Genomic DNA, 27,236 nt, shown 5'->3' with positions numbered 1-27,236 from the left:
TTTGTATCACCTGTCAGAAAAAAATACAAAATATTTTCTTCCAAATTGTACAGTTTTCCTCCAAATATGCGTTAAGAAAAATGGGTTTATCAGAGAACTGTTTTGAAATCAACACCTTCCTAATCAAATGTATTCAGTTTAAAAGTAAATAGAATTTTCCTAGTTCTTAAAAGCTGAACCAAGTTCAACGTGTGCTGTTTGTGCACTGCTGCTTACCATAAAAAGTGCTAGATTTTTCTATCTTTTACAGAGTCAGTGCCACACCTTTGCGCAGCTCGGGGCAAATGCAAACATTATAAAATTGTAATTAATAAGAAATTACTTCCACAGCACATTTGAGTGTACTGCAGTAATGAGTCCTTTTTCTCCAAAAAATATTTACATGAAATGTGATTCCAAGTATTGGCAAAACAGATCTCTGAACAAGAATGATTTGTTTGGGAGTTCCTGCACTACACAGACATAAAAAAGTGCTAAGGTTTTGGGGGAATTCAGTTTCAACATGTAAAGCAACATGAATAAGATTTAGCACACCTGACCAAGATGTTTCTAACCGGAAAGTTAAGTTTCTGCTGAGAGCCAAACTTAGAATCACTCGCCCCAAAGAAGCAAAACACATAACACAAAACAGACAAAGCTTTAACAATTTAAGCAATGCATAACATCTCTGCTCAAAAATCCCAAGCAGAGAGCTGCAGATAAAGGTGGTTTACCCATACCTGGTGGATCTCTGCAGATGTAACAGATGTACTGATCTGGAATGCTGTCCTCCAACAGTCCCATGCATACACTGTGCTGCCAACACAAGCATTCTTCACACTGACATCAGGGGAAAAAAAAACCAAAAGGAAAAACTAAATCTGAGATAAGTAGATTCAAAAAATCAGGAGCCATTTCTTGTATCATCAAAATGCAAAGAATGGCAGTTTAACTTAAATAGCTGGTTTGAGTATGATCATTTTAGTTGGGCAATTTGTGTTTGCGTAGGCAAAGACATTAAGATAAAAAAAGAGCTCTAGTTCTGAAAGTTACCTCAACCACAAATTCCAAACTGGGGGAAAAAAAAAGAAACTGAAGATGTAATATTTAATAATATTTTATTACAACATTCAGTATTTTAGCACCTACATATTTAGTAGTGAAACATAAGACAGGAGTATAATATTACAGTAAAGTAGAAAGATAATGTAATACATTACAGCATAACAGTGAAAAGTAGAAAACTCTTCAGTTTAATTATTTATATTTACAAAGCATCTCTCCAGTGCGCTAGAAAGATGTGCTTTTAATATCGTACCAATGGAAAATCTAAAAGAAAAAGAAAATGAAGAGAAAATGAAAGAGGAGAAACAAGAGAACAGAAGAGTAAAACAGAAGAGAGCAAATGAGGGCCTAGAAACAACAAACTGGTTGCTCTCGGTGAGATAAGCCATGAAGAGGAAAAAATCAGGCTGTCACTGGACTTCAGAAACAGGCAGGAAACTACCTCTTATAAAGACATTTCCCTTTCTCAACTCTGTGCTTGCCAGTGTTTTACATATCTGCTGGTTTACTACTGAAAAATCTCTCCTCTTTGCTTTGACTTGCTTTTGAGTATCAACCTATTTAAAACACCAGTCACCTTTCCTCCTGCCATACCACTATGGTTACAACTTCCTCTCCTCTCTCCAAAGATTTCTACACCAGTCCATTTGTCCACATCATTACCATAAACCAAACTCCTGCTCAGTTCCTCCAACACAGCACTTCTGCTCCCAGACACAGACTCTGTGTCCTTCATTTTCAGGGCTCTGTCATTTCCAAAAGACTAAGTCCACTAACACAGGACAGTCATACCTGCTTCCTTCAAATCTTGACTAAAAAAGCTCCACACTTTCAAAAGAAGCTGCACCACAGTCACAGTTGAACATAAACCTGTTTTCTGAATGGGGGGGAAAAAACCACAGGAAATTCATGCCTTTTTTAAAGTTACTGACAACCAAGTTCTTCCTTACTGTTGTTAGCACCTGATTTACTCACTACATTATAAATGCCTTGAGGAAAAGACGTGAAATTACTCATTAGTAGATGGGAAGTGCCCTCCTTATTGGAGTATAAATAAATAAGCAGCAGGAGTTGCAATCCATCAACATTTGAATGCTGTCATGATATACTCTTCTTCCCTTTTATCTATACCAAGTTAAGATTTAAATTCTCAGCAGTTTTTAAAACCTGGTAGTGATATCCAGTGTGAGATGTGCTGTTCTAAAGATAAAGCACACACATTACAGGACTGACAATATTAGTTTCTGCAGAGGAGTAATGTCACAGCTGAGGGTCATTTACAGTGAGCAGAGAGGTTTCTGCAAGTGGTACTGTAAAGCACAAGGGCCAATGCAGAAGTGCTGATAACTGGGATGGTCTGGGGACAGAAGCCATGGTTTCTGTGTGGGAAAGGATACTTTATTCCAAATTTATCAAAAGGGTACCTTCAGAGTAAAACATTCCCATGGAAAATGCAACTCCACACACCAAATTTCTTTACCTGAATCATAAAGCCATTTTCTTCATCCAGTTCACAAATGCATCTAACAATTTCATTGAGAGCATCATCTTCATCCTGAGACTCTTCAAAGTTAGTTGAATCAAAATCCTGATTGTATTCATCACCACTAAGTAACAAACTCTCTGTGGAAGAATCGTCCAAGAACTCCACATCTGAAAGGTCTAATAAAAATAAATACATGTGAAACTGTGTGTAGAGAGGCACAATAATTCAGAGAAATACAGGGATTTTGGCAGTTAAAAATCTTAACCTGCATATAGCAAAAAAATATCGCTCTCAAACACACTGTTGGTATATCAGATTTCACAATGAATTCTGCAAAATGTCTTTAAGGTGCTCTCCTCAGAAGTAGAGTAGCAACAATTAACCAAAGCAAGTATAATGTAGAACAGCTTGAGGAGTATTTTGATTTAAATAGATGAAGGTTAAATCAGTCGCCATATTTATAGTTACAATCCAAACATAAACTGAATTATTTTCTTTTAATTCTCTTTCTTAAAGCATTAAACATGTAAACTGAAATTTGCTGTTCAGCCAACCTACTTTCTCCACTAAGGTCAACAGACAAAATAGCTCTTGGATACTGGTAGGTTGTGTTCTTATCCGAGAACATGCTGCGCAAAGTCAGGGAGCTGCCCGACGACCGGGTTAAGGGAGAGGAGCACCTGTCCAAGAATTCAACAGAACTGTCTTCATAATCTGAATAATCTGAAAAGTTAAAAGAAAAACTGCTCTTACAAAAGTAGTTTATGACAAATGCAAAAAAAAAAAATACTGTTTATAGATTATACTGCAACATTATGCTCAGAAGTACAGAATAAACACTGAGGTATCAGGATGATGAAAATGAAACTACGAAATGGTAAAACCTCTTCGTAACATTTTAGTAAAAGAACTGCAGTAAGAAACATAATCAAGTTTGATAGCTAAAACAAGTATCACCAATTTAATCCCCCCCAATCTCTGAATATCTCTGAATGTACAGAGGAATAATTTTTCCTGGAACATTATACAGTCCCCTTTTTCCACAATTAATCCTGTACCACCTGCTATCCTTAGAGATGCTGCTAGTAGCTCTGCCTTTTGCCTTACGTCTGCACTACCAACATTGCTACCCAGAGGTAATCACAGATCCTGTCAGTGTGAGTGACAAAAGCTTGTCAGCACACCTGCAAAGGGACACAGGGAGTCCAAAGAAAACCCTCTTGGGATGCTCCCAAGGCCATGTCAGGAGCCACCGGTCATCGACAGGCCAACGCATCCTGGGACGGGCCCAGGAGCACCCCAGGAGAGTATACACAAGCCCAGAGGAGGAGGATGAGCAGGCAAACAACAAGCACACCCTGCCCAGGCCCCTCTCAGGGCTTTCCCAGCAGTACCATTGCCTCCATTGTCCATTTATGAAACACATCATATGTTACCCAGAGGACTCTCTGGATCACCTTCTGGACTAAGGGTGGTTGGAGCCCACTATGGGATGTAGGGGAAAATAATTTTGGGATTGCAAAAGACTCATTATGGAATGTTTAGGAATGAAAACAAAGGTTGGGAAAATGGGTGGACCAAAGTGATTTGGGGAGAATAGGGGAATAAAAGGATAAAGAGGGCCAGTTGTGCATAAATAGTTTGGTGGTCAGAACACTTGTCTGGCATGCCCTGAGTCTGATCTGTTCTGGGAGAGATCATGAGTCTCTCTCCTTGGAGATATGGAAAAGTTGTCTGCACAAAGTCCTGGGCAAGTGATGCTTGGGGTTAACGAGATCGCTCAGGGCTCCATCCAGCCCATCCTTTAACACTTTCAGGGATGGGGCATCCACAACTTCTCTGGGATATCTGTTCTAGAGCCTCATCACTCTCACAATACAGCATTTCTTCCTAATATCTAATCTAAATCATCCCTCATTCATTTTAAAACGGTTACCTCTTGTCCTACCATTACACTCCCTCAGAAAGAACCACTCCCCATCGTTTCTGTAGGTCTCCTTTAAGTACTAGAAGGCCACTGTAAGGTGTTCCCAGAGCCTTCTCATTTCTAGGCTAAACAGTCTCTCAGTCTTTCCTTATAGGGAAGGTACTCCAGCCCTCTGATCATCTTCGTGGCCTCCTCTGGACCCACTTAAGCAAGTCCATGTCTTCAACTGGTAAATACGAGTCCCTATCCATTTACTTCTCTTAAAACTTATTACTTTGAATAAAAGTGAGTAATCAGATTTGTACACTTTCATCCTTCTGTAGGAAGCATTCCTGCTCCCACCTGTAACAGCTTTCCTGCAGTGGGTTCCACAACATCCTTCTCCCCTACATAACCCTCCACAAAGTCACTGTTCCTCTTTACTTTCTCTTGTCAAAAGCACACTATCTCCATCATTTCCCAAGGATATTCACTGTAGAGAAACCAACTCAATGAGTAGTTGAGCTGATTATTCCAACAGCATTGCTATCAACCTCACTGTAACAGAGTAGTATAAATAACAGGTATTACCCACCTTCTGCTATATGTGGGTTTTACACAATCAGCATTTCATATATCCACTCAGAGAAGAAAAAACAGTTTTTGTTTTGAAGTCTTGTGTAAAACTTATCTGGTGCACACAATGTGCCCATTCCCTGTTCTTCCCCAAGATGCCTCAATCTGACTCCAAACTAAAGGAGCATGTCTAACACCCTTATACTTCTGTTCATGCCTGGAGTAGAGTGCACTAGTCCTGGAGAAAGAGTCCTATTTCTTTTGACAGATGGGCTTTTTCAGTGTCAGACACTCGAGTCAGAATCCGCCAAAGAATGTTTCTTTTTTCCCCAATTAAAAAAAAAAAAAAAAAAAAAGCCAGACAGAATACTTCTGTATTGCTAAAACCAGATTTTCACAAGATGAATTTGTTAAGAATAAGAATGTTCAAGTTTTACTCATTGTTTTCTGCATCTGGATTTAACATTTCTATTCGTTGGGGCACTGGGCATATTTTCTTCTCATATTTACAAACACTGGACAGTTAGAACCTAGTCATGGTACCTCTGCCAGGTTTCTAAGTTTCAAGACAAGCTGGCAGAAAGACCAAAGATATAAAAAGATGAAAAAAAACACAAACAAACAACCCACAGCAAACCACCTTACGATATCAACAAGACAAAACCAAAGAACAATACTGGGCACATACCTAGCATTTATCAGTATCTTCTTGCAAATACTTAAATGTCTTCTCAGTGCAAGTAAAAAATCCCAATAATTTTTAGGGTAAAATAGGCAATTAAAGTTTATAGCTTAAAACTGTATTATTCCAATCTATATATGGTGAAGTACACAAAACCTACAATACTGCAATTCACACTCAAGCACTGCATGATTTGGAAGCACTTTCATGTTATAGCACAAATCTTGGACAGAGAAACACATAATCCACATAACATAATCCCCATTTGTCAAGGCAACAGACAAGGCTGTTACAACAGAGATGCCAACCTCAGCTGTTAAGGATTAACTGTTGAGGAAGGGCTGCATTGTCTACAGTAAACCACTGAAATTTAGCAACAGACTAGATACTAGAATAATTTTAGTGTCCAAGCAAAATAGGTAGGACATGTATATAGAGCTTCAAATGAAGAATTAAAAGAGATAAAAAGAGTAAGTGTATCTTTTGGAGGAAGAAAAAAGATCTATGAAATATCTGTGCCTGTCACATAGAGACAAGGTATAAACCCACACACATAAAAAAAAAGAGGTCATAGACCTAAGTGTCCTTTTCATATTTAAGGCCAGAAGTTATTCCTTGAAATTTCTAAAATTTGACATCAGTATTGTTTAGAAACAAGTTTTACAATCTAAAGCCAGAAATATACTGAGTGGTTTTACTTATTTTAAAAAATATAAATTGAACTTACCATGCTGCTTAGATTTCTTCTTTTTTTTCTTCTTCTTTTTCTGTTTTGGTTTATGATCTTTTTCCTTTTTCTCTTTTTTCTCCTTTTCTTTTTCTTTCTTTTTACCTGAAACAAAAATTAAACAATTTAAACCAGCAGTAGTATTCAGCTGAACCTAAAAAGACACATTCAAAATCAAGTGTTCTAGTTGTCTAATCAGATCAAAGTGATTCATTTAGTTTACTCGCTATCTTGGGCACATCTCTCCTTAGCTGCTGGTACAACGGTTTGAAGGAATCTCATTCAACAAATAATATTTTACCACTGTTAGTATTTCCAAATGAGATATCATAGCAGAAAAAGATACAGCAAAGCACACAAAATGATTTAAACATCATTTAAATAGCTTGTAACATCTATTTTACTTACAGTTTATAACAAAAAGATTTGGACAAGAGGAAAAGCTTTCAGAAGTGCTAAATTCCCAGTTATAAGGATAACATTGCCCTAAAAACACATATTAGGCCTACATAAAGACATTTGAAGGAAATTTCAGTATCACAGATCTGCTGATGCTGTCAGCACTTTGCACTATACAGCCATATCCTCACAGAAAACTGATTCTGTCTAGAATTTGACACATTTTTACACTGCAGTTCACTTTTAACCACTGTTGGTGTACATGAGGACAAGTATTCTGACTCTGAAAAATTCTACTTACCCTGTCAATCCTCCCCAGACAAAATACACCCTACAACAGTCTCACTCCACAATCATTTTTTAAATAAGCAGTGAGACAAACAATGACATCAACTTGCTACAAAAAATAAGCCTTAAAGTCAGCATTTAAGGATTATTTCCTGCACACAAATTGGAGTCTTATTATCTTGAAGAATACAGAAACAAAACTTTTACTTCCAGGAGGAACAAGGAAGAATCACTTAGGAATTCTTGTCTGTCTCTAACAATTTATTTTAAACACAGGATAAAACCAAAGTCCTCCTATATTTTATTTCATGAATTGCCAAATATTTTGCTAGTAACACTTCTTTGCTCCTCCCACCTCGAACCTGTCAGTACAATGAAATAACCAGTATCAATCATTTCACAAAAAAACCCCAACCAAAATGAAAATCCAGAGGCAGCAGGCATCTCATAAGTACCTCTGGATCCTTCAAAATCCTTGCTACAGACACTTTAATTTTATCTTATAAAATTATTCTTTTTTTATAAACCTGTCATATATGTAAAAACTGTTTTTAAGACCTAAAAGAAAAAAAGTGGTGCAGCTGGGCCCCGGAAATATTTTATGCTTTTACATTTGCTCTTGAGAGACATCAAGTGTTAAGAGAATTTCTCCTATTTTTCCTAAAAATAATACTGCACTCTACATACCATACGCTGAAGAACTTTTCTCTTCCAGTTTTCCTTTTCTTTCCACTTTTGCTGCACCTGCAAATGAAGAATATACAACATAAGGCCAATGTCTGACTGATGACCCACTTTCTTGTAAAAGTCATTAGACCGTAAGACATCCTAATGGCACACAGTAATAAGATACAAACATGAAAATTATTTTTAATATCATTTTACAATTATTTTTATCATCTAAAGCACTGGAAACAAAAAGTGTTGTAGTTTACCAACTTCTGAATGCTTGTCCTTCTCAATCATGTTCTTTAATATTTTTTCCTTCAGACTCTCAAAACACTTCTCCTTTACAGGCACAGAGCACTGTATCTCTGCCCCTTCAGAGCTCACTGATGTGGAAGACCTCTTTTTTTTACTATTCCCTTTAGGTAACTTTAGACTATTGGTTAAAGGCATTTCCAGATGCAAGCCATGTACAAGGGACGAGGGTGCTGAAAACAAGAAGACAGATTTACTAGGCATTCCACAGGGACTGCAGCCAGCTCACCGGCTGGGTCAGATCCCTGAAACGTCAATACTGGTCACAGCATCACCACACTTAACAGATAATTACTTCATATGAATGCCTAGGTCTTAGTCGTACATACAAGACAATACATGCCACAGAAAGTTTCTGTTTTGGGCTTTTAAACTACTTGTACTGCTTAAAGTGTACTTTTCTTGCCCCTTTTAACCCTTTTTGTTTCCTTTTTATTTCACTGTAATGGAAACCCATGATAAGAGTAATAATTAAATAATTAAATAATTAAATAATGTCAGCATAATTTAACTTAATGCTCCATTATGTTAACAAAGAAATTAAACTCCAGCACATTTTTAGCGCTATGTATAACACACTTCTGCTTCCTGAATTTCTTGTTGATTTTAATAATATTTAAATAATTCACTGTCTTTCATATAGGTATTTAATCAGCATTAGAATTACATGCAAAATACTGTGATGATCTGTCAGAACTCAGCACCATATACTGACAATTCTTATCTTGTACTATTCAGAAAAGTTTATTCTGTAAAATATTTAATAGCTTTTTTTAAACCTCTGATGCAAACTAAGAAGTAAGATGGCAAAACAAAACTAAAAAATTATAATTTTCATTGCTAATATTTATAATAATTTCTAAATAAACTAGAATAAAAGTTATTTATAAAGAACACTACTGAGATAATTCAAAACTCTCTATTACTGTGTCCATCAATATGCTGAGAGCTTCAAGTTTCATTTAAATATAATTAGGAAAGCCTAATCTTCATCAGGCCATTGAGGATATTTCAGGACATGCCAAGGACATACTGTGCAAAAATGCAGCTCTTCAAAGCCATAAGAGGTTCAGTCTTTTCAATGCAAGAGGTAAACTCTTAGAGGCACCAGTTACCTTTGGTATCTCTCAGCAGAGAAGTGAAACAAAAGCAACAGCATGTAAAAAGTCATGAAAAATACCTGCTATTGGTTAAGATATTCAACAAGACAAAATATGGAGCTCATCTGGAATGGGTTCTTTGAGCTCCCCCTTTGACCTTCTTTGATTTACTCTTTTTTAAATATTCAGTAATAGAACAAAAAATAGATTTAAATAAACAGTGTTAAGATAATTTAGTAAATTCATAATTCAAAGAGGATTCTGGGGAAAAGGGAACTCTACAGGGCTGACTCTATAAGGCAGCCTTACAGGCTCGGACAGATCAACCCAATTCTAGCAGGATGCAACACACAGGTTACATAAAGGTAACTCTAGCTGCCAGTCAGCCTTCCTGGGAAAACAAAGTGCCACTGAGTGAGAAAGCCACAGGGGTAGCAGAAGTAGAAACGGTACATCACCTACCACACAACACAGCACTTTTAAATGCCAGATGTTTCCAGCTGCAAGACATCATTATACCGTGCCATCCAGCCAGCAGCTGCTGCTCAGTTCTGTGTGCTGGCTCCTACCACTCCACACGAGCTGCATGACCACGGCTGAGGCTACCTGAGTCCTGCCCTACCTCAAATCAACCATCTCACCTAACACCACAATGCTTTTAAGGCTGATCTGCTATTCAGGCTCTTGCCTTTGTCTGTATTTCAACTGAATTTAGCTTACCGGGATGCTTATTATTGACACAAAACACTACCCAAATTATTCCTTTCTTCAGTTTCCTAATTACCATTTGTCTCTCTTACAGGACTGAAACGCTTTGCCATCTGTAGAGCAGTAAGTATATTTTAGCACATTAGTAAAAGAAAAAGTGACACTTCCCCACATCATCACGCTATCAACGTCTTGTCTCATTTCTGTAACAAGCACAAAAGGATCACCCAAATGCACATAATTCAGTTAGGTCACTGCCATTTTGATGAAGAGAGGTGAGAACACTCCATCCAAACAATTTCAGAAGGAATTCAGTCTCAACATTAGATGAGTTAGTATTTAAACTTCATGATTGAGAAGGAATCCTGACCTGACATTCAAATGTGCTCCAGTACTGATAGCCACAACACAACAAGCTTCAGTATCTGAATAATGCACAACACAAGCACATCTGACAAAGTCATCAACTAGTAACAAAATAACTATTTGAGAGAACATTTATGTTGGGCAGAAATCTGCTTCAGTCACACAAATACCCATTCTTAAGACAGAGCTCTCCAGGCTGCCTTTCTGTTGTAACCTGAAAATAGGAATTGCTATTACGCCTGCATACATTGCAATGTTATGCTCGGCTTTTACTTTTATTCATCAGATATCATTCTAGATTAAGAATCCTGAATTCTCAAATCCTAAATAAAGTGCTAAGGCTCGAAAAGTCCACTTTTCAACAGTGCAATCACTATGCACATGCAAGTAACCACTTGCCTTACAAGTAACCACAAAATTAAATTGTCAGAGTCAGAAGGTCAAGTAACAAATACAGCAAGAAAAATATTAGTTCCTTTACGGAAATACTACCTCTTTTCTGAACTGTTACTTTTAATTGCAAGTTTATTCCTGCTCAGGAGTCTAGCCAGACACCTCCCACACAGTGAATGAGGGAGGTCTGCAGTTAACACTCAGCAAAGAGAAAGACCACTAGAGATTAGACTTGATAAACTACTGATTTTGTCACTGTTCCAAGATCAATTTTATCACTAGAAGACTGATTTCAGATTAAAAAGAAATGCAAACCATGGCACTTCCAGTCCAGCTAATGACACGTTTCCAGTGCTACCTCTCCTGATCTGGCACAGGGAAGTGACAAAAGCCCCTTATTTGAGCACAGGCACAGGGACAAGATGATGTGCCACATGTGCAGCAGCACAGGTGGGCTTGCAGTGGTACTGCTTATTGCAATTCAGCAAATTCAAATAAGTTGTACCAATCTGAGGCAACTTATTTTGCTGATTAATATTCTATTCCGTGGCTTTCAATGTTTCAAAATAATATCAGAAATATCATTATCTGCATCAATATTCAAATTAAATCATATTGTAACAGAAACATGAATTATGCTGGTCATGTTTAATTTAGTGTTCTGAATTCCCAGCACATAGGATCAATTTTATTTCTAAACACATTTCAGTTACATATCACAGATTAATATCAGATCCTACACAAAATGATCTCTTCAGGAAAGATAAGCCCATGAAGAGGTTCTTGCTTGCTTTCAGCTAACCAACTCAAACTGGGAACTTCAGGGCAGAGATCAGAATGGCAGACATTCAAATCAGGGACTAAATCTGACTGTTAATACATGTTTGTTTTACTCCTAGTAGCCCCAAAGTGACAAGAGCTACAGTTCACCCCTCTTAAAAGCAGTGTAAACCAGGAACGCAGGCAAGAGTTTTTAAAAAGCCACTGATCTCATTTTCTGAAAATTTTGTCCATCAGCTGTTTCTTGTTCCTGCTGCAGTAAACTGTTATCGATGAAATTATGTAAAAGTATGCAATGTTCTTTTTCTTTTAATCTAAGTGCAAATTTCTCCCATATAGTTAACCTAATGTTACCCTAGTAGCAACAGCATCTATAGACTAGTTACAACAGGAGATAACAACTAATGATAATATTGTTATATTAGTATTATAAATATTGTATTGTTAGATGACTGAGTGTAACAATATTTTCCTTTCACTTAAATTTCAAAACCCAGATTGCTTGCTGAAATAATGTTTGCTCAATACATAACAGCTAAACTAACACAAATGGTACAGAGTTATAGAAACCAAGAAAAACAATCACAAATCTAAAGAAAAGCACAACTACAGAAAGATTTGCACTTCATATACTCAGAACTGCAAAACTATAGTGTTTTGCAGGTATTCTGACTGACTGTGGATTTGAAGGCCAGTTATCTGCATTTTAAGCAATTTGGCAAATGAAAACAAAGATTCTTAGTTATGTGTGTACAATGTCAAGTGATCACAAGGAGGCCCTCACAACAGTTTAGGCAAAGCAGTACCTCTGTTCAGTAACTAATGGGTACAGGATGTACCAAAGTGCACAGTACTTCCATGGAGCTTGTGGACTGAAGGAATTATAACAGAATATTTGTGTGGCCTTTACAAAACAATCAGTTGTTAATTCTGAGCAGTGATTTTGAAATCTATGTGTTATTACTATGAGTTGCCATTTATGTATCTGCACTTCAGTGCACCTAGTCCTTCTCCTCTAAAAAACACTAAGGCAGTGACTTTTGAATAAAGAAATTAAAACATATCATTTTAAAAAGTACCATTATTTTTTCAACTGACTCAACTGACAGGTTCCATCACAAGAAGAACTTGCAATACCACAAATAACATCTCTGGCCCTAAACCAGTCCAGCTCTGTTACAGAAGGGGCAGTGACCACAACAGGCTGTTCTAGGCCAAATACCTCCATTACCTTCATCATCTCTAAAACTATCTACACTTACAAAGACAGTGGGTCTAATCTAAATGCACTTAGCAAACCCCAGTGATGTCAAAATGTAGAACACCACATCCGTTCGCACTGTGTCAATAAAATCTAAAAAACAGCAATATCATAAACAGATGTAATTTGAAACAGTTCTTTCAGATCAAGAAAACCCAATTACAGGACAGTTTGGATTTTACACCAGAGTTCTCAATTTGTAGCGTATAGAGTCACAGTGGATACACTGAACAATGCAATATATTAAACTGCACTTAGGGATATGTTCCTGTATAGTGCAAATTAACTTTTCTTGATAATTTCAAGCTCTGACAGGAATGAGAAAGGAAAGCTTTGGGCATCTCTCCTTTATATATTTGCTTGTTATTGTTTAAACGAGTTAACTAGAAAAGTACTGATAAATAGAGTGGATTCTATTAGTTCTCTGAAGCATGGAAGAACGTGTTGTTAAATAACATGACTTCAGAACCTGTGCTATTTCAAAGGCAAAGCAATGCCTTCTAAAGCAAAGAATACAAAACTATTCAACAGTGTAAATTAACTCCAGAGGTTTCAAACCTGAGCATAAAAGCTACATTCTTCTTTTTCTTCTAAGAAGAATATGAGAAGGAAAAACAAATTTCACCAGAGTTAGAAGCCTGAGATGAAACCAAAAGCCACACAAGCTTCAGTTAGAGTCACAGAGATTCAACTGAGAAAGGCAGCTAGCTCCAAAACCTGCTAGGAACTAAAGATCTCAAAGGCATAGATTAGCCTATCAGGCCACAAAGCTAATACTCAAGATGATGCTGCACTGCAAACTACTGAGAACTTCTAACATTTGGACAAAAAGTCATCATTAAAACTCAAGACAGAGTTCCACTGATGGCATGGAGGAAAACTGTAATACATGAAAATTAGGAAAAAAGCAGATTTGTTTGGAAGGTAAAAACCCAGAAGACAAAAAGGTAGCTGGAAAACCATTTCCTTTAGAGTTTATAACTCTTAAAATTATATAGATACAATAAAAGCTTCATTACGCTTTAAATACAGTATAAACTCTATTCTCCATCATAGGCTGCAAGTGTTTCCAGCTTCCCATAATAGACTCAACTAGTAATAACAAACAATTTTATCAGGGAATGTTTTACCCTGACACAAACTGTGTGGACATCTCAAATAATTCTGAGTCAAATACAGGTGTCCATAAATGAAACTTATTCTTTCTTTAATGAGATTCTGTTGTGGTCATGACCAAGACCCAGCTCACCAAGCAAAGAGGTACAAGTGCACTCCTGGATGCTGGGTTTAGAACCACCTCACTTGGACTCTGAGTCAGGCCCATAATGGAAGCAGGCAACTTCCAGTATTACCAACTGTACGTTAAATGAGCCAGAAAATATACCAGAAAAGCCAGAAGTTAAATTCCTAGTAACTGAAAGGAGTTCTACCAAACAAGAAACAGATGGCAGTTGGAAGCTGTTGGTTTCTTTTAGGAGCTTGTTCAGTGAGTGGGCAAATACACATCTCCCAAAAGCACTTCTCTTAGTAGCAGAAGACCATAACATAAAAAGGACTTTTACAGAGGTACTTTTCCCAGGAATCTGTGATTCTACTGCTATGCAATGTATCAAGGGCAAATGAAGACTGTCACATTTTTCGAGTAATTAAGTAATATTTTAATATTTTAAAAACCTCAAATGGCAGCTCATTAGAAATTCCCATAGCCCTTATTTTTACAAATTAGTTTAAGAGATTCACAGATTAATGGAGTAAGATATATTTTAAGTGTCATAACTATATCCTTTAAGGTCATGCTGTCCTCCCTTACCATCAATCACTTTTATCAACAACTTTTCCAGCAGAGTATAATAATTCGATTTTTTCCCCTCACTTCAGAGTACAATTTTCTCATTAAAAAAAAAAACAACTTGTGAAAAGAATTCTTTCTTGGAAGTCAGTTAGAAATTATTTGATACTCGCCCACATGAGGTTTATTTATAAGAAATTACATGGACACCTAACACACACCGGATGAACGCAGTCCACTTCTAGGGCCTGCAAACCACTATACCAACCCTTCCCCATATCTCTTCATTACCTCTATCCAAGTGTTTCATGTAAGCCACAGAGGTCAGTAAACTGTTAGAAAGGGAGAGGCAGTACAGAATTCCAGTACTGGACTGTGTGCTAATTCTGAGGGGGACCATGTCTATATAAAAGTTTTTGAAGACTTTGCATAAATATTTTCAAGTAATATTTCAAAGCGAGCAAAGGGCAAAATTTCCCCTGCAAATAGACAGAAAGCAGAAGAATACTGTCTTTGAAAGCACCACTGTTTTAAAGCTGAAGCTACAAGTGTATATTAGTATGTTAGTAAACACTTCATTAATTATTTCTACAACTTTCAACAATAATTTAAAATATTTTTGAAATAAATACTGCTTCCAACATTCCACACTCTCAGATTCTCCTTAAAACCTGTTAGAAGTGCTAATGCAGCTCAGATCCAGGGGAAGATAAAGAATATGCAGATGGAGTCCAGGAAGAGTGGCAGGTTTCTGAGTGCGAAGGAAGGAAAACAAAAAGTATCCCCTCTTTCTGTGAGACTGAATACACACACATTTTAACCCTGCAGCTATAAACCTGTCTGGTTGTATACTGAATCTCTTTACCTGACGCTGTTGTAGCTACTCTTCCATCAGTTACTGCTTTAGAAGAAAGATATGTAACCATCTGAAAATCTTCCTTGTCTTTACTGGGATATTCATTACAGAAAGTGGATTCTGTGGATAATGGCGCTGTAACTTCCGAACTACGGCTTAAATCAAGAGGGAGACATGTTCCACGCTTCTCAAGTGACATATGAGCAACATCAGGTACTACACAAAAGAAAAAATGTCATATTAAAAAAGATACACAGTCCAACAAACAATAGTCTGGATTGCAGCGTTACATAACATAGGAACAGCAAACAGCTTTAGCTACAGCAAGTCAAAATACCCCATTAGATGAAAACCATGAAAGGTTTAGTTTTTATGATTCAATTTCTCTTGGGCAGTTCTTTATTAGATTAAGATACATTACCCTCCAATTTTGATGACTGTTGGTTTTGACCACTGATGGAGAACACTTTTCCATCAGTAACTGAAGAGGGAGAAGAAACTTTTTCTACAGAATCATCAGGCAAGGAGCAAGTGGCTAAACGCTGTGATCTTCTTCTCCGCTGGCTATGTTTGTAGGATCTAGGGGAATTCACTGGCTGTGATGGACCTAAAAAGAGATCTTTCAATGTTCATGAAGCAGAGAGATATACCATCATCTTACCGAAGTATTTGAGATCTAAAGATGGGGACTATTTTAAGTAGCTCTTATTTGCAAAGCTGGTAATCACAGCAAAACTGGTAAAAGTAATTACAAAACTGTGACTATCAGGAGCAAAAGAAAGAGCTATGCTCAAGACATGATTCTGGTTTTTGCTTACTATACAATATTAGGGCACCTACTTCCCCACTGATAAAGGTTGTTGTTTTAGGTAAACAGGGTATTTACAATAAGCAACCCTCCCCATAAAACCCATGAGAGTAGGCTACTTAAAATGGAAGGGGGCAATAGGATTTAACAATAAACAGAACAAATGATCACAGTTAATGATCCAAAAAGTCATGGATAATGTTAACATATAACTTAGAAAAATAACTGAAAACAGAGTTTAATTTTATATTCCACCTCCTCTCTTCTGCTAACCTGATATCAATACCCCAGCTGTAACTGAAACATACACTGCCAATGCATGGCACAGTGAGAAGGCTCCAGAACTTTATATTCAACAAAATAAAAAAAAAAAAGACGGGAGGAGGATTGATATAGGTTAATATAGGCCTGATTCATTAAAAACAAAAAACCCACACTCTGCTACACCTCTTCAATTTTACCCAGTTTCAGAAAATTTTGCCTTAGAAAAACATTTAAGTCACTATAACACTGTAAATCACTCTTTTCTCCTTTTTGTAAGCAGTTTTTAGAGTCAAAGATGCACAGATTTAAAAATAAAGACATAGCAAAACTAAATTTCCATTAGAGGTAGCAAAAACTTGGAAGTCAAACATTAAAAGACAAGATCTGAGCTATTAAGTAACCAATTTTTAAATTAGCTAATTTTAAAATACACTACAGAGAAGTCTAACTTAACCCAAGACATAAACATGCTCCAGGAAAACTACTTACCATTGTTCTAGGGGTGGGGATAGAAGGCATATTACAATATAGATGACTGCTAATATTTATTGGGGACAAAATACAGTTTTTACCACTGTGTCCTGAATAAATGAAGACAGCTGAATTTGCACCCCTCCCTCTCCCACTCATTTAGAGTTATCTGTGAGTAAAGATTAAAAAGAAACTTATAAGGGAAAATATGAAGGTTAAGGGGAACACATGATGCAGGTTGAATCTTCCATCCTCAATCACTATTCTAAAAGTGAAACAAAAATGTAGCTTCTGACTTACTGAAAACTGCATTTATTTTAACCCTTGGTCTCATCACTCAATGTTCTTCAGGCAAAGAACCTGACACTAAGCAACACTAAAAACCTAATGTAATCTCAAAAAAAATTATAGAAATATTTTAATAGTCACAAAAAATAGCATATTCACGCAAGCAGCGTAAAACTTTCCCTGTTCTTCTGATAAAACAGTATTTTGGTACTTGGCAAATCAGTTACATATGTTAAGAAGCTGAACACCTACGAGATTTTTCTGGGACAAAGAAACACAATTTTTTATATTTCTCCACCACAGATCTTGAACCCATCTTCTCTTTCACATCATATTTGGAGGAAATATCACATAAGGTGAAGAATGCCACAGCCAACAGGTACAGCACGTCAGCCTGCTGAAGGTGAAATTTCTCAGAGAAGGAAAGGTCCACACCAAGGTGTATGTCTTTTCTTTTTAATGAATCAGGCCCTTTTCAGAAGGGAGGTTTGATTTTTCCTGTATCACTGTTAATACTAAAGTGGAGATTTAAGCTGGAGGGAAAGCCAACCATTAAAAGCCACAACTCTATAAATATCAATATATTATTTAAATGTATTATTTCTGGTAGAGTAATTCAAATGCCTTATTAAGCAACTTGACTTTTAAAATACTGAGCTACCCCTAATTCTCCCACTTGGACCCTTTATTTAAAGCAGATTAATTTTTAAAAGCAATAGCCATTTACAACCAAAGAAAATTTCTGTATATCTCTTATAAGTAGTTACGGTATTTTTTTTAAAATGTCTGTGCTCACTAGTTTTATTAATCACAGAAGAAGGAAGCTGAGAGACCAGCGTCAAATCCTCGACTTGTATTAATTCTGGGGAAAGTGGTGATTTAGGGGGCTTTATACACCCAGAAGAATCTCCAGATTCTTGTTTGCATTTCTTGCTGCGAGCCTTTCCTGAAGACAAAGTTGAGGATAACAGTGCAGGTTTCTGAATGTTGGCAGAACTGCTAATATCAGCTTCATTTTTTTTCTGACTTTGTGGTTTAGGTGAAATCTCCTGAATAAATAATAAAAAATTGATACTTTTATTTCAGTTTCTTCGCTGTAGTTCTTGTATTCTATTTTGATCTTTTTAAAAGCAATTTTAGTATTCAAACACATATTAAAGCAACATTATTTTAAGAACAAGTGAAAACTATTTAAAATGCATCACATTAAATTTTGCTTTTTTTAAAGGAGCACTATCAATTGTTTTCAGTATTCAGAAGGCTCAATTCTTACTATTTGAAATACCTGCAAAAAGCCCAAAAAGAAAATATTTTTCCTCTATTTCCCATTTAAAAATTCACTGAAGTCTTTCATCTCCAATTGACCAGGACTGTCAGTGCAGTCTCCATGTATAACTTGGAGAACACTTGTTCCAGGCTGGAATACACACACCTATGTACAATCACAGAACACCTGAGGTTGGAAGGGAGCCATAAGGATCACTGAGTCCAACTCCCTGCTCCTTGCAGGACTGGCTACTGCTGAACCATATGACTGAGAGTGTTGTCCAGACACTCCCTGAACTCTGGCACTGCTACGAACAAACAAACCTTCCTCAGGGGATTGAAGTTTTAAAAAAAGTTGCCAAAATTTTCCCTGCATGGTCATTTCCCTGATCATAGCCAAAACAAAAAAAAATAATTAAGAAGTTCCTCAAGAAATCCATATTTAACATGAAAAAAATTTGTATTTTTGAGAACCTGAAAAAGTTGATAATGCTCCTTTAAGTAATGCCAGAAAACAACAAAAGGTTTCCAAATACTGAGCACACTCTCACACAACCCCTTTCAGTGCTGGGAGTCTGGATTTCACCACATTATATGTTTGTGCAAACATGAAGAAATCACAACTTCTAGCACCACAGGGTTAAATAGATTGCTAACTGTTGGAGAAAAAACGAGCAGATAAAGAGTTAAAACAGTTTTTGAAGGAAACAAAGTCAACACATAAAGCAGCTTTCCAAATTCATCAATTTTCATCCTTCTTAACACACACTATTATTTTTAGACCGTTAGCATGCATTGACAGACATTGGCATTTTAAATTTTTAACTGGAAGGTCTTCCTGCATTACTAAAACCATGAATGTGTTACAACTTGCCTAATAAGGGCAAACTACAATATCTGAACATAACTCCTTAAGCCTGTCCCCTTTCTTGTCTCAGTTACATCACACGGCATAGTAGCATCTAATAAAACCATAACTAACAAAGCAGAAAGGTACTTCTAGAACTTGTGCACCAGTTTATCCAAACTAAAAACATTTCATCTCTGGTGATTTGAGGGTATTATTGAGTTTTGTTATAAATTGCAATTTTATTTTCCACTGGAACTTTCCATGTTCCAGTGGAGGAAAAACAAAAAAGGTAAAATAAAACCCCACAAGCGCACATTCTATGTCTGTAAAAGGGCACCCTTGAATGCTACATGAATTGCTCGCTGGAATTATCCTGTAAAGGTCCGGTGCAAAACATCCCAGTCAGCAGACATCAGTGCTACCTTGAATAACTCAATTACACGCATACTAAGTGCAGTTTATTCATTTAAATAAAATATTCCATGGACCATGGAAGATACCTATGCTGGTTATGAGAGGTATTACCAGAAATTAATTAGAGTCGTAACTTGTAAATAAACAATTTTATTGTTCATCTTCACAGATGTGAAAGACATACTACAGCATCCATTACTTTCAAATTACAAAGTTATTTAAACAAGATTAAAAAAATTAAATTAAGATTTTGATAAGGTGCTTAACCTCTTAACAGGACAAATTAACATTAAAAACCTTAATGAATTAATGTTATCCATCTAATCAGGTCTTGGTCAAAAGGAAATATAACATGACATACCCTAATACAATTAAATAAACTACTGTATCTGCAACTAATTGTCTGAGGTTTTGGGTTTAAGACAACTGTAAACTAAAAATATATAAACAAAAACTTCCATCAACAAAGTCAGTTTTCGGCTATTGGCCTGAATACTTCTACTACCATGTTCTGTATTACATTATTAAAAAAACCCTACAAGATATTTTACCCATTCAATTTTATAGCAGTAGCAGACAAAACCTCTAAGGAATGTCAGCTTCACTACTGGAACACTTTTGGGGAGGTTTATAACTCGGCCATTTTAATTTCAGTTTGGGCAGAAACTTAGTGAGAAAAGCTTTAAGCTCAAAAATTTTCCTCCCCAAAGTCAATCATTTAAATGTTTGTGAGGTTTCAGGTTTTAGTTAGTTAGCAAAGGAACAGGACAATTTGGGATTTTAGATGCCTCTTTAATTGAGTTTAACTAGTACTTTCAAAAAATGAGGTTTTTCAGACCATTAGCATGTAAACAATGACAGAGACATCTTTTTTTTTATATGTGATCAATAAACAGGAACAGCTGAGTTACTAAGTCTAAGAAGTAACAAAAAGGTTATAGTAAATATGCACCGCAGTTTATACTGTTGCATACACAGTCTATGTAAACCACAAAGTCCCATTCACCGCAATGGGATTCTGCATGGCAAGATTTACATTGTAATGATTCTTCCAAAAAAACAACATGCTGTAAGCCATTTCACAGTTTTTTGCACATTGAAAATATCACACACAGTAGCAAGAAAAATCATAGCATCTTTAATATGCAAAAATTTGAGAAATGGAATGTCGTGTCAATACACTGTAAACCTTTATGCAAAATATCGGTCAATGCATCGGCACCACGGCGGCTCCACCGGCCCTTACAGTGACAGCATCAAAAACAGAGAATCAGGTTCCACTGACAAAACTTGCATCCAATGCAGCGTCAATGGGAAAACCAGAGCAATGCAATCATGTATCAGCTCTAAAGAACCAGTACAACCAAAATATCAAATCAAGTCTGGGGTAGGGACTGTTTGCAGAGGGTGCCAGGGGCTAAAGAACAGAAGTGCTTGTTAAAGAATTGCAGGCAGCAAGGCTGTTAGGTTCAAATGCTGCTGTTAAAGAAGAATGAAAATGCATACAAAAAAGCTGTATTAAAACTACATTAAGGCTCTGATTTAAATCATTGGAAAACAAAGATGTCCTGAATCAAGACTACTGTTCATCCTCAGCTTGCTTTACCGTGCTCAGGCATTCAGCCCTTTTTATATGCAAGTAACTGCACAACTGGGAGTCAAGCAATGCCTGAAAACAGTGAAATAAGCTAAAGACAAAACGGTAGCCTCCAGGTCCTGCCAATATGCAGGTTTAAAAAATCAGACCCTTAACATTATTTAAAAGTTTCTTTTTTGTATTTATTAAAATACACACCCTTGCAAAATGTATGGCTCATTGAGCAGTTCATAAAACACATACAAGCCTACAACACCAAATTCTTACAATATAAAAGAAACTTCTTTTTAAAGAAGTTCTATGTGATGTCAAAAACCCTGTTTCAAACACAAATTAAATTTGTGTAAGGGCCTTTTCCTAAGCCAGTCATGGTTCCAGCTATAAAACTGGACCTTGGGACGCTGGTCTCCTCACATTTCTTGTGTGGAGACTTCATTTTATTTTGTTTTCTGCTATTTTTTTAACACAAAAGCTCATTATTGAAATTCAAGTCAACGCTATTTAGAGACAATTAAATTCCATACTTCTGGCTCTGCCAGAAATGTAAACATAAGATAAATTTTCAGTTCCCTGTTATATCTGAAGGGGAAAATTTTAATGTTGTAGGTACTACATCTCCATGGCACACTCCAGTGGGAACTTTGCAAAAAAATCAAACTCTACCATTTCATACCTGCTCCAGGACTGGAGCTGTTTCTTTGTTGCCTTCCTTTTTTTCAGCACCATCCGCAACAACAGCTTTGGATGCCAATAAACCTTAGGAGAAAAGTTGTAGATATTTATAGTTAGAAGCACCTTGCAACAAGAATTTGTAGAAAACAAAGCTAATATGAACTGCATATATCTACAACAAGAATCTTTCTGAAATGGCTCCATGCAAAGTTGAACACTTTAAATTAGAAGAAACAAAAAAGTGTCAGAAAAGGACATTCCAATGATGGCATCCTTACACAGGAGGTACATCTCTGGCATTTCCACTGACAGGATGAAAATCAAATTATCAGTTGTAAAATAAAGCCTCACCATCTTTCCAAAGCCCCAGCACTTGGGCTTTAAAACACTACGTATGATGCATAAGTAAATTTTGCAATCAGAATAAGTTACAAAACTGCTCTCTCTCTCCCCTTTCCAGTCTTTAAGAAATCTGCATCAGAATTTGTATTACTACTTCTTAACTCTAACACATGTAAACCTTTCTGAGACAGAAAGGGATTTAATTTCCAAACAAATGATTCTCAGCAGTGAAGCTCCCAAATTACCTCAATAATGAGACCATATTGGGAGCAAATATATATATTAGAATATGTCACTTCATTAACACACTTATGCACAATATCACTACTACAAAAAACCTGTAAAAGACAAGGCAATATAAAAATAAGAAAGCTTTTTTCAGTAAAGCATATGGTAATAGCTCAGTTGTACCTCACACAATAACTTTAATTGCCTAAGTATGAAGAGAAAGAAAAAGTTCTATGTCACAAGACAAAGCAGAACTGATACAACCTGAAAATCTGAATAAAAACTCCTATTATAATATCTAAGGATGTCATTATTGGGGGTGAAAAATTGAAGTCCCCAAAAATAACCTGACAAATACAGAGGGAATTCCTGCTGCATTCCACGAAAAATTAGATATGCCAAAGGTGCACAATGCCCAAAGAATTATAAATTAGTGAAGCCTGGGCTCTCAGGACCTATTCAGGACATAAAAATAAAACAAAAATATTTCAGTTCTCCACAATAAACACCTGGTGCTTTGTTTCATTTATTTGTTGTGTTAGATTAAGTTGTGCTTCAGTTTAGGTTAACTGAAAAGCAGAAATTTACTTAGTCCTATCACATAAAACCAAAATTATCAGGTAAAATTTTAATTCTGCATTAGGCTACATAAAAGATTTAGGTTTTATGGCCTAGAATAAGTATTTGGAACTCAAACTATCCTGTTTAAATCAAGTTCCAAATTGCAGAGTTATTTACCTTGACAATGTGTTTATACCAAAAAACATAAAAGAATTCTCAAAATCTAGTGAAGTAGTTTTAAATACAAAAGAACAAGCTACTGTCCATGAGGAAGTTTTTGTGGTTCTATAAATCACAGGTTCCCCAGAGAAGAGTGGCTGCCCTGTCCCTGGAAGATTTCAAGACCAGGCTGGATGAGGCTTTGAGAAAGCTAGCCTAGTGGAAGGTGTCCCTGCCCATGGCAGCAGGGTTGGAATTAGATGACTTTTAAGATCCCTTCTAACCCAAACCATTCTGTCATTCTCAGATTCTCTTACTTCTAGGTAGATGCTCAGTGCTCAGAAATTCAAGTCATTAAAGGAATCTAGATTCTGCCAGACCTGTCAATATACAACCCTTATTCTCTCCTTCTTCTCTATCCCAAGAAGTATTTTTCTAACCAACCACCATGCCTCTACAACTGCCGCCGCAGGACTACAGGTTCACCATCCTCTGTAAGTAACAGCACACCACAGAAGCATTCTTTATAAAAACCCATTTTCTGCCTCCAGGATTTTCATTCCTAGAAGGCTCCTTTGTTTGGTTCCAAGTTTAGTTAACAGATATCTAATTTACCAACTTCATTTCTACTCTCCTTTGCCCATATTATGTACATCCTCAGTTGAGTCCCAATTTAATTGCTGCCATGAGCAGCAGTAGTATAAGATGTACAGACTAGTGATACATATTTACAAAGAAATGTTCATTTCTTTACAATAGCATTTAGTGGCAGAAGAGACTAAAACCAGTTGAAAAAACTGTAGTTTTAGAAATCATATTTACCTGTGCTTGTGGATAGATTTTTATTTCCTAAGGAGCTTTACGAGAATAATAGCTGGCAGACAGGCTCATACAGACTGAGCTGAATAATCGGAAACCATGATTTTGTAGCCTTTGACTTTACTATAATTTTAAAAAGTGTATGTCTCTCTCCACAAAGGCATACTCTGCTAGCAGAGAATATGTTACCTTTCAGTGAAAGTGAATTAATCCTTTAAATACAAGAGGAAATACAGCTTGTGCATTTGTAAATGACGTACTGTGAACTCTTCTCAGCAACAATTTTACTTTGTGACAAAACATTTACTGTTTCCCCACAGTTAACCATAGTTCTAATTTACAGTGGTAGTATGTAACTCCTGACCTTGTTAAGAAGTTGTACAAAGCCCAAAAATTCATCCAATAATGGAGAAAACTTTGCAGCTGGAGTTAAAACATACTCAAGAAATTCACCAATTCAGGATGACTACTGTCCTAAAAATCTAAAAAGACCAAGTACAGTCTGAGACCATTCTTTGAATGTACGAACAAGGCACATTTTACCATTTATAGATTCCTTTAAAATTCTCAACAAGTAAAAGAGTGCAGCGACCATCTCCCTCATGAGTGTGAAATTACTCCAATACCTTCTATATAAACATCTATGTTTCACTACACGAAAAGGAACAAAGTCAACAATGAAAAAAATATTTTACCAGTGATCTTGTTAAGACGAGCTCTCTTGGCCTGAAATGAGTTGCCTAGATTACTTTTCCTCTTGTGTGATAACGTGCTCTCTGCCTGCACAAAGGCCATCTTTGGAACATCCACTACAGGAAACCCTACATCTAAACACAAGAGAAACCTCATTAACTCACATTTCATAAATACATCACAACACACAAAATACTTAAATATTTCAGAACTGCTATTATACACTGAAGTAAAGAAAATTTAAACGTCTATTAAAAATTAAGATGACATATTCTGAAGATCTAGTATTACACACTGAAGCATTACATGCATATTACCTTAAAACTTGTAATTTTTACTCAGAATTATGAGAATTCAGCATTAAAGACTATAAAAATGAGCAAATTCATATGGAACCAGAAACAGTTTCAAACATCCATGAACATGGATATATCTTGCATATTGGAATTTTTTTTTTTCTTAGAACAATATCAAGGATTATCTCACAGGTAACAGAAGATGCAGGAATATGAACTGAAGTGTACAATGAAGTAATTGAGAAAAACCAATGTTCTGCTCTTGATAAAGCTAGTCAGAAGTTTTGCACAGAGAGTGCTGACTGAACTAGATTTATCTGATAAAATGGTTTCTGAACCGATTACCATTATATATCACAAAGTTATCATAATAGCAAATGAGACACCTTCCTCTAGAAATATTAGTTATTACTTAATTGCAAAATTAACAACAGGAATTCTAATTCAACAGTACAGGAAAACCAATTTTGTCTTTTATAGAATGTGTTTTTACCAAATGTTTCACTAGATGTAGGCTCCTCTTCCTTTTTCTGGACATCCTGCATGATTGTAGAGGTTGAGGTTTCTTCCTTTTTTGAAGGGACTTTTAGCCATTTTCTGTCCTCTTTATCCTTATTGCTGTTTGCGCTGGTTCTGGGTTTACTTCCTGCTTTGTTCTTGGCTGCTGCTGCTGCAGCAGCTTTGACCAAAGCTATCCAATCCTCCAAAAAGGAAAAAATGGTAAGTAAGTATTAAAGAGTGCTTGAGACTCAAACAGAAAATACTCTTAAACCCCAGTGAAACTTCATTTAGAAATGTTCAAGAGCAGTTCAATTTATTTTTACGGTTACTACTCAAAGACTGGTAAAATGAGTTTCCCAAACAGCCTTAATAAACTTGAAGAACTATCAGAATGCCACAAGAATAAAAACAAAACCAAAACTTAAAAAAACCCACTGTGTATAGAATTATGACTGTACACATTCCCTGTTACCTACTTTTTGTGTCATTGCTTTACAAACCCAGGAGCTCCCAAACCCAGAACACTGGCATTTTTCTTACCCTTCTGGCTCTGAAATACACAATTCCATAACTGTTGAACTATTATGCAAAGCTACAACCACCTCAAAGCCTGGTCCAGCTGCATAATTGGGCAGAGTTCTTCCTGAATTAAATTGATAAAGCAGGGATAATTCCTATCTAATTATACCTGTGTTTCTAGAGTAACTACAGATTGCACTCTTTTATTCTTTTTGTATTACATATTATAGGTTTCATCCAGTAATTTCAATAAAGTGCTCTATAATATAATTTCACAATCCATACTTATAGCAATAAAAAAGACATTTTTGATAATGGCTTATTTTGACCATACAGAGACAACAACTTAGATCTCAAATTTTTAGCATTTAGACCAAGTCAAGCCACCCTATATCAACAGAGAGAACTAAACACTTCCAAGGCTGAGACAAGCTGTTTCCACTAGTTTGGAGCAATCAGATTCCTGCCTTATGTCTCCTGACTGCAAAAACTGTAACTTGATCCTTTTGACTGAAGTATTTTTTTTAATTCTCTGTAACATCAAGGTACAGATTTTTTCCATGCAGAAGTTATATGCGATATAAAAGGCAATAGCAGTCAATGATCCACCAGGCAGAATTAAGTATCTGAGTGTTCTGAATGATAATTCATTTACTAAATGGTGGTCTGGCTACACAAGTACTACCACACACAAAATAAGTATGAAAAAGATTATTTTTTGTCTAGTTATAAGAGTGGTTTACAAATAGTAATTCCCCCCCCCCCTAGTTGTAGACAGACTTTGTTTTATTCTGGAGTATTTCTTTGTTGTTATGTCACCATGAGATACCTTAAGTAGCTTGATTTTACAAATCTTGTTTCAATGCAACTTTTCCCACTCATTACATATTATAAGCCTTGCAAGTTTCTGTTCTACTGAGAGTTTCTTTACCTTCGTTGATGTATGAGAAAAGCATAACACAAATACAGAGCACTACTTCTTGTATCATGCTTTTCCTTTTCCACAGCTCAATACTTTTAAATAACTGCTTTACATGGGTTATGCTTCTACTTTGCATCAAGCTATGTACTTAGAAACACCAACAGTTTTGATTCCTCTAAGATAAAGTGTTCCATGTCCACACTGTCAGTGCAGTTGCACACACT

General features: G+C 36.2%; 1 protein-coding gene across 7 annotated transcripts in view; it reads right to left on the bottom strand.

Annotated features, from left to right (window-relative positions):
• PHF20L1 (PHD finger protein 20 like 1) overlaps positions 1 to 27,236 on the bottom strand; it is a 55,895-nt gene that overhangs the window by 14,842 nt on the left and 13,817 nt on the right. For all 7 annotated transcript variants that reach the window (XM_051778432.1, XM_051778434.1, XM_051778437.1 and 4 more), the window contains 11 exons: positions 25,564 to 25,771; positions 24,777 to 24,908; positions 21,974 to 22,056; positions 17,970 to 18,222; positions 15,764 to 15,949; positions 15,352 to 15,558; positions 7,796 to 7,852; positions 6,422 to 6,526; positions 3,089 to 3,253; positions 2,525 to 2,706; positions 720 to 819 (listed from right to left, as the gene is read on the bottom strand). In XM_051778432.1, the coding sequence (XP_051634392.1) occupies positions 720 to 819; positions 2,525 to 2,706; positions 3,089 to 3,253; positions 6,422 to 6,526; positions 7,796 to 7,852; positions 15,352 to 15,558; positions 15,764 to 15,949; positions 17,970 to 18,222; positions 21,974 to 22,056; positions 24,777 to 24,908; positions 25,564 to 25,771 (1,678 nt within the window). The remainder of the gene's footprint in view (positions 1 to 719; positions 820 to 2,524; positions 2,707 to 3,088; positions 3,254 to 6,421; positions 6,527 to 7,795; positions 7,853 to 15,351; positions 15,559 to 15,763; positions 15,950 to 17,969; positions 18,223 to 21,973; positions 22,057 to 24,776; positions 24,909 to 25,563; positions 25,772 to 27,236) is intronic.

Source organism: Manacus candei, unplaced genomic scaffold (genome assembly GCF_025592945.1).
Source record: "Manacus candei isolate 608988 ecotype Guabito, Panama unplaced genomic scaffold, ASM2559294v1 h1tg000013l, whole genome shotgun sequence".
NCBI classification, from domain to species: Eukaryota; Metazoa; Chordata; class Aves; order Passeriformes; family Pipridae; genus Manacus; species Manacus candei.
The sequence above is the reverse complement of the archived record's forward strand: the minus strand, read 5'-3'. Positions and strand labels throughout refer to the sequence as shown.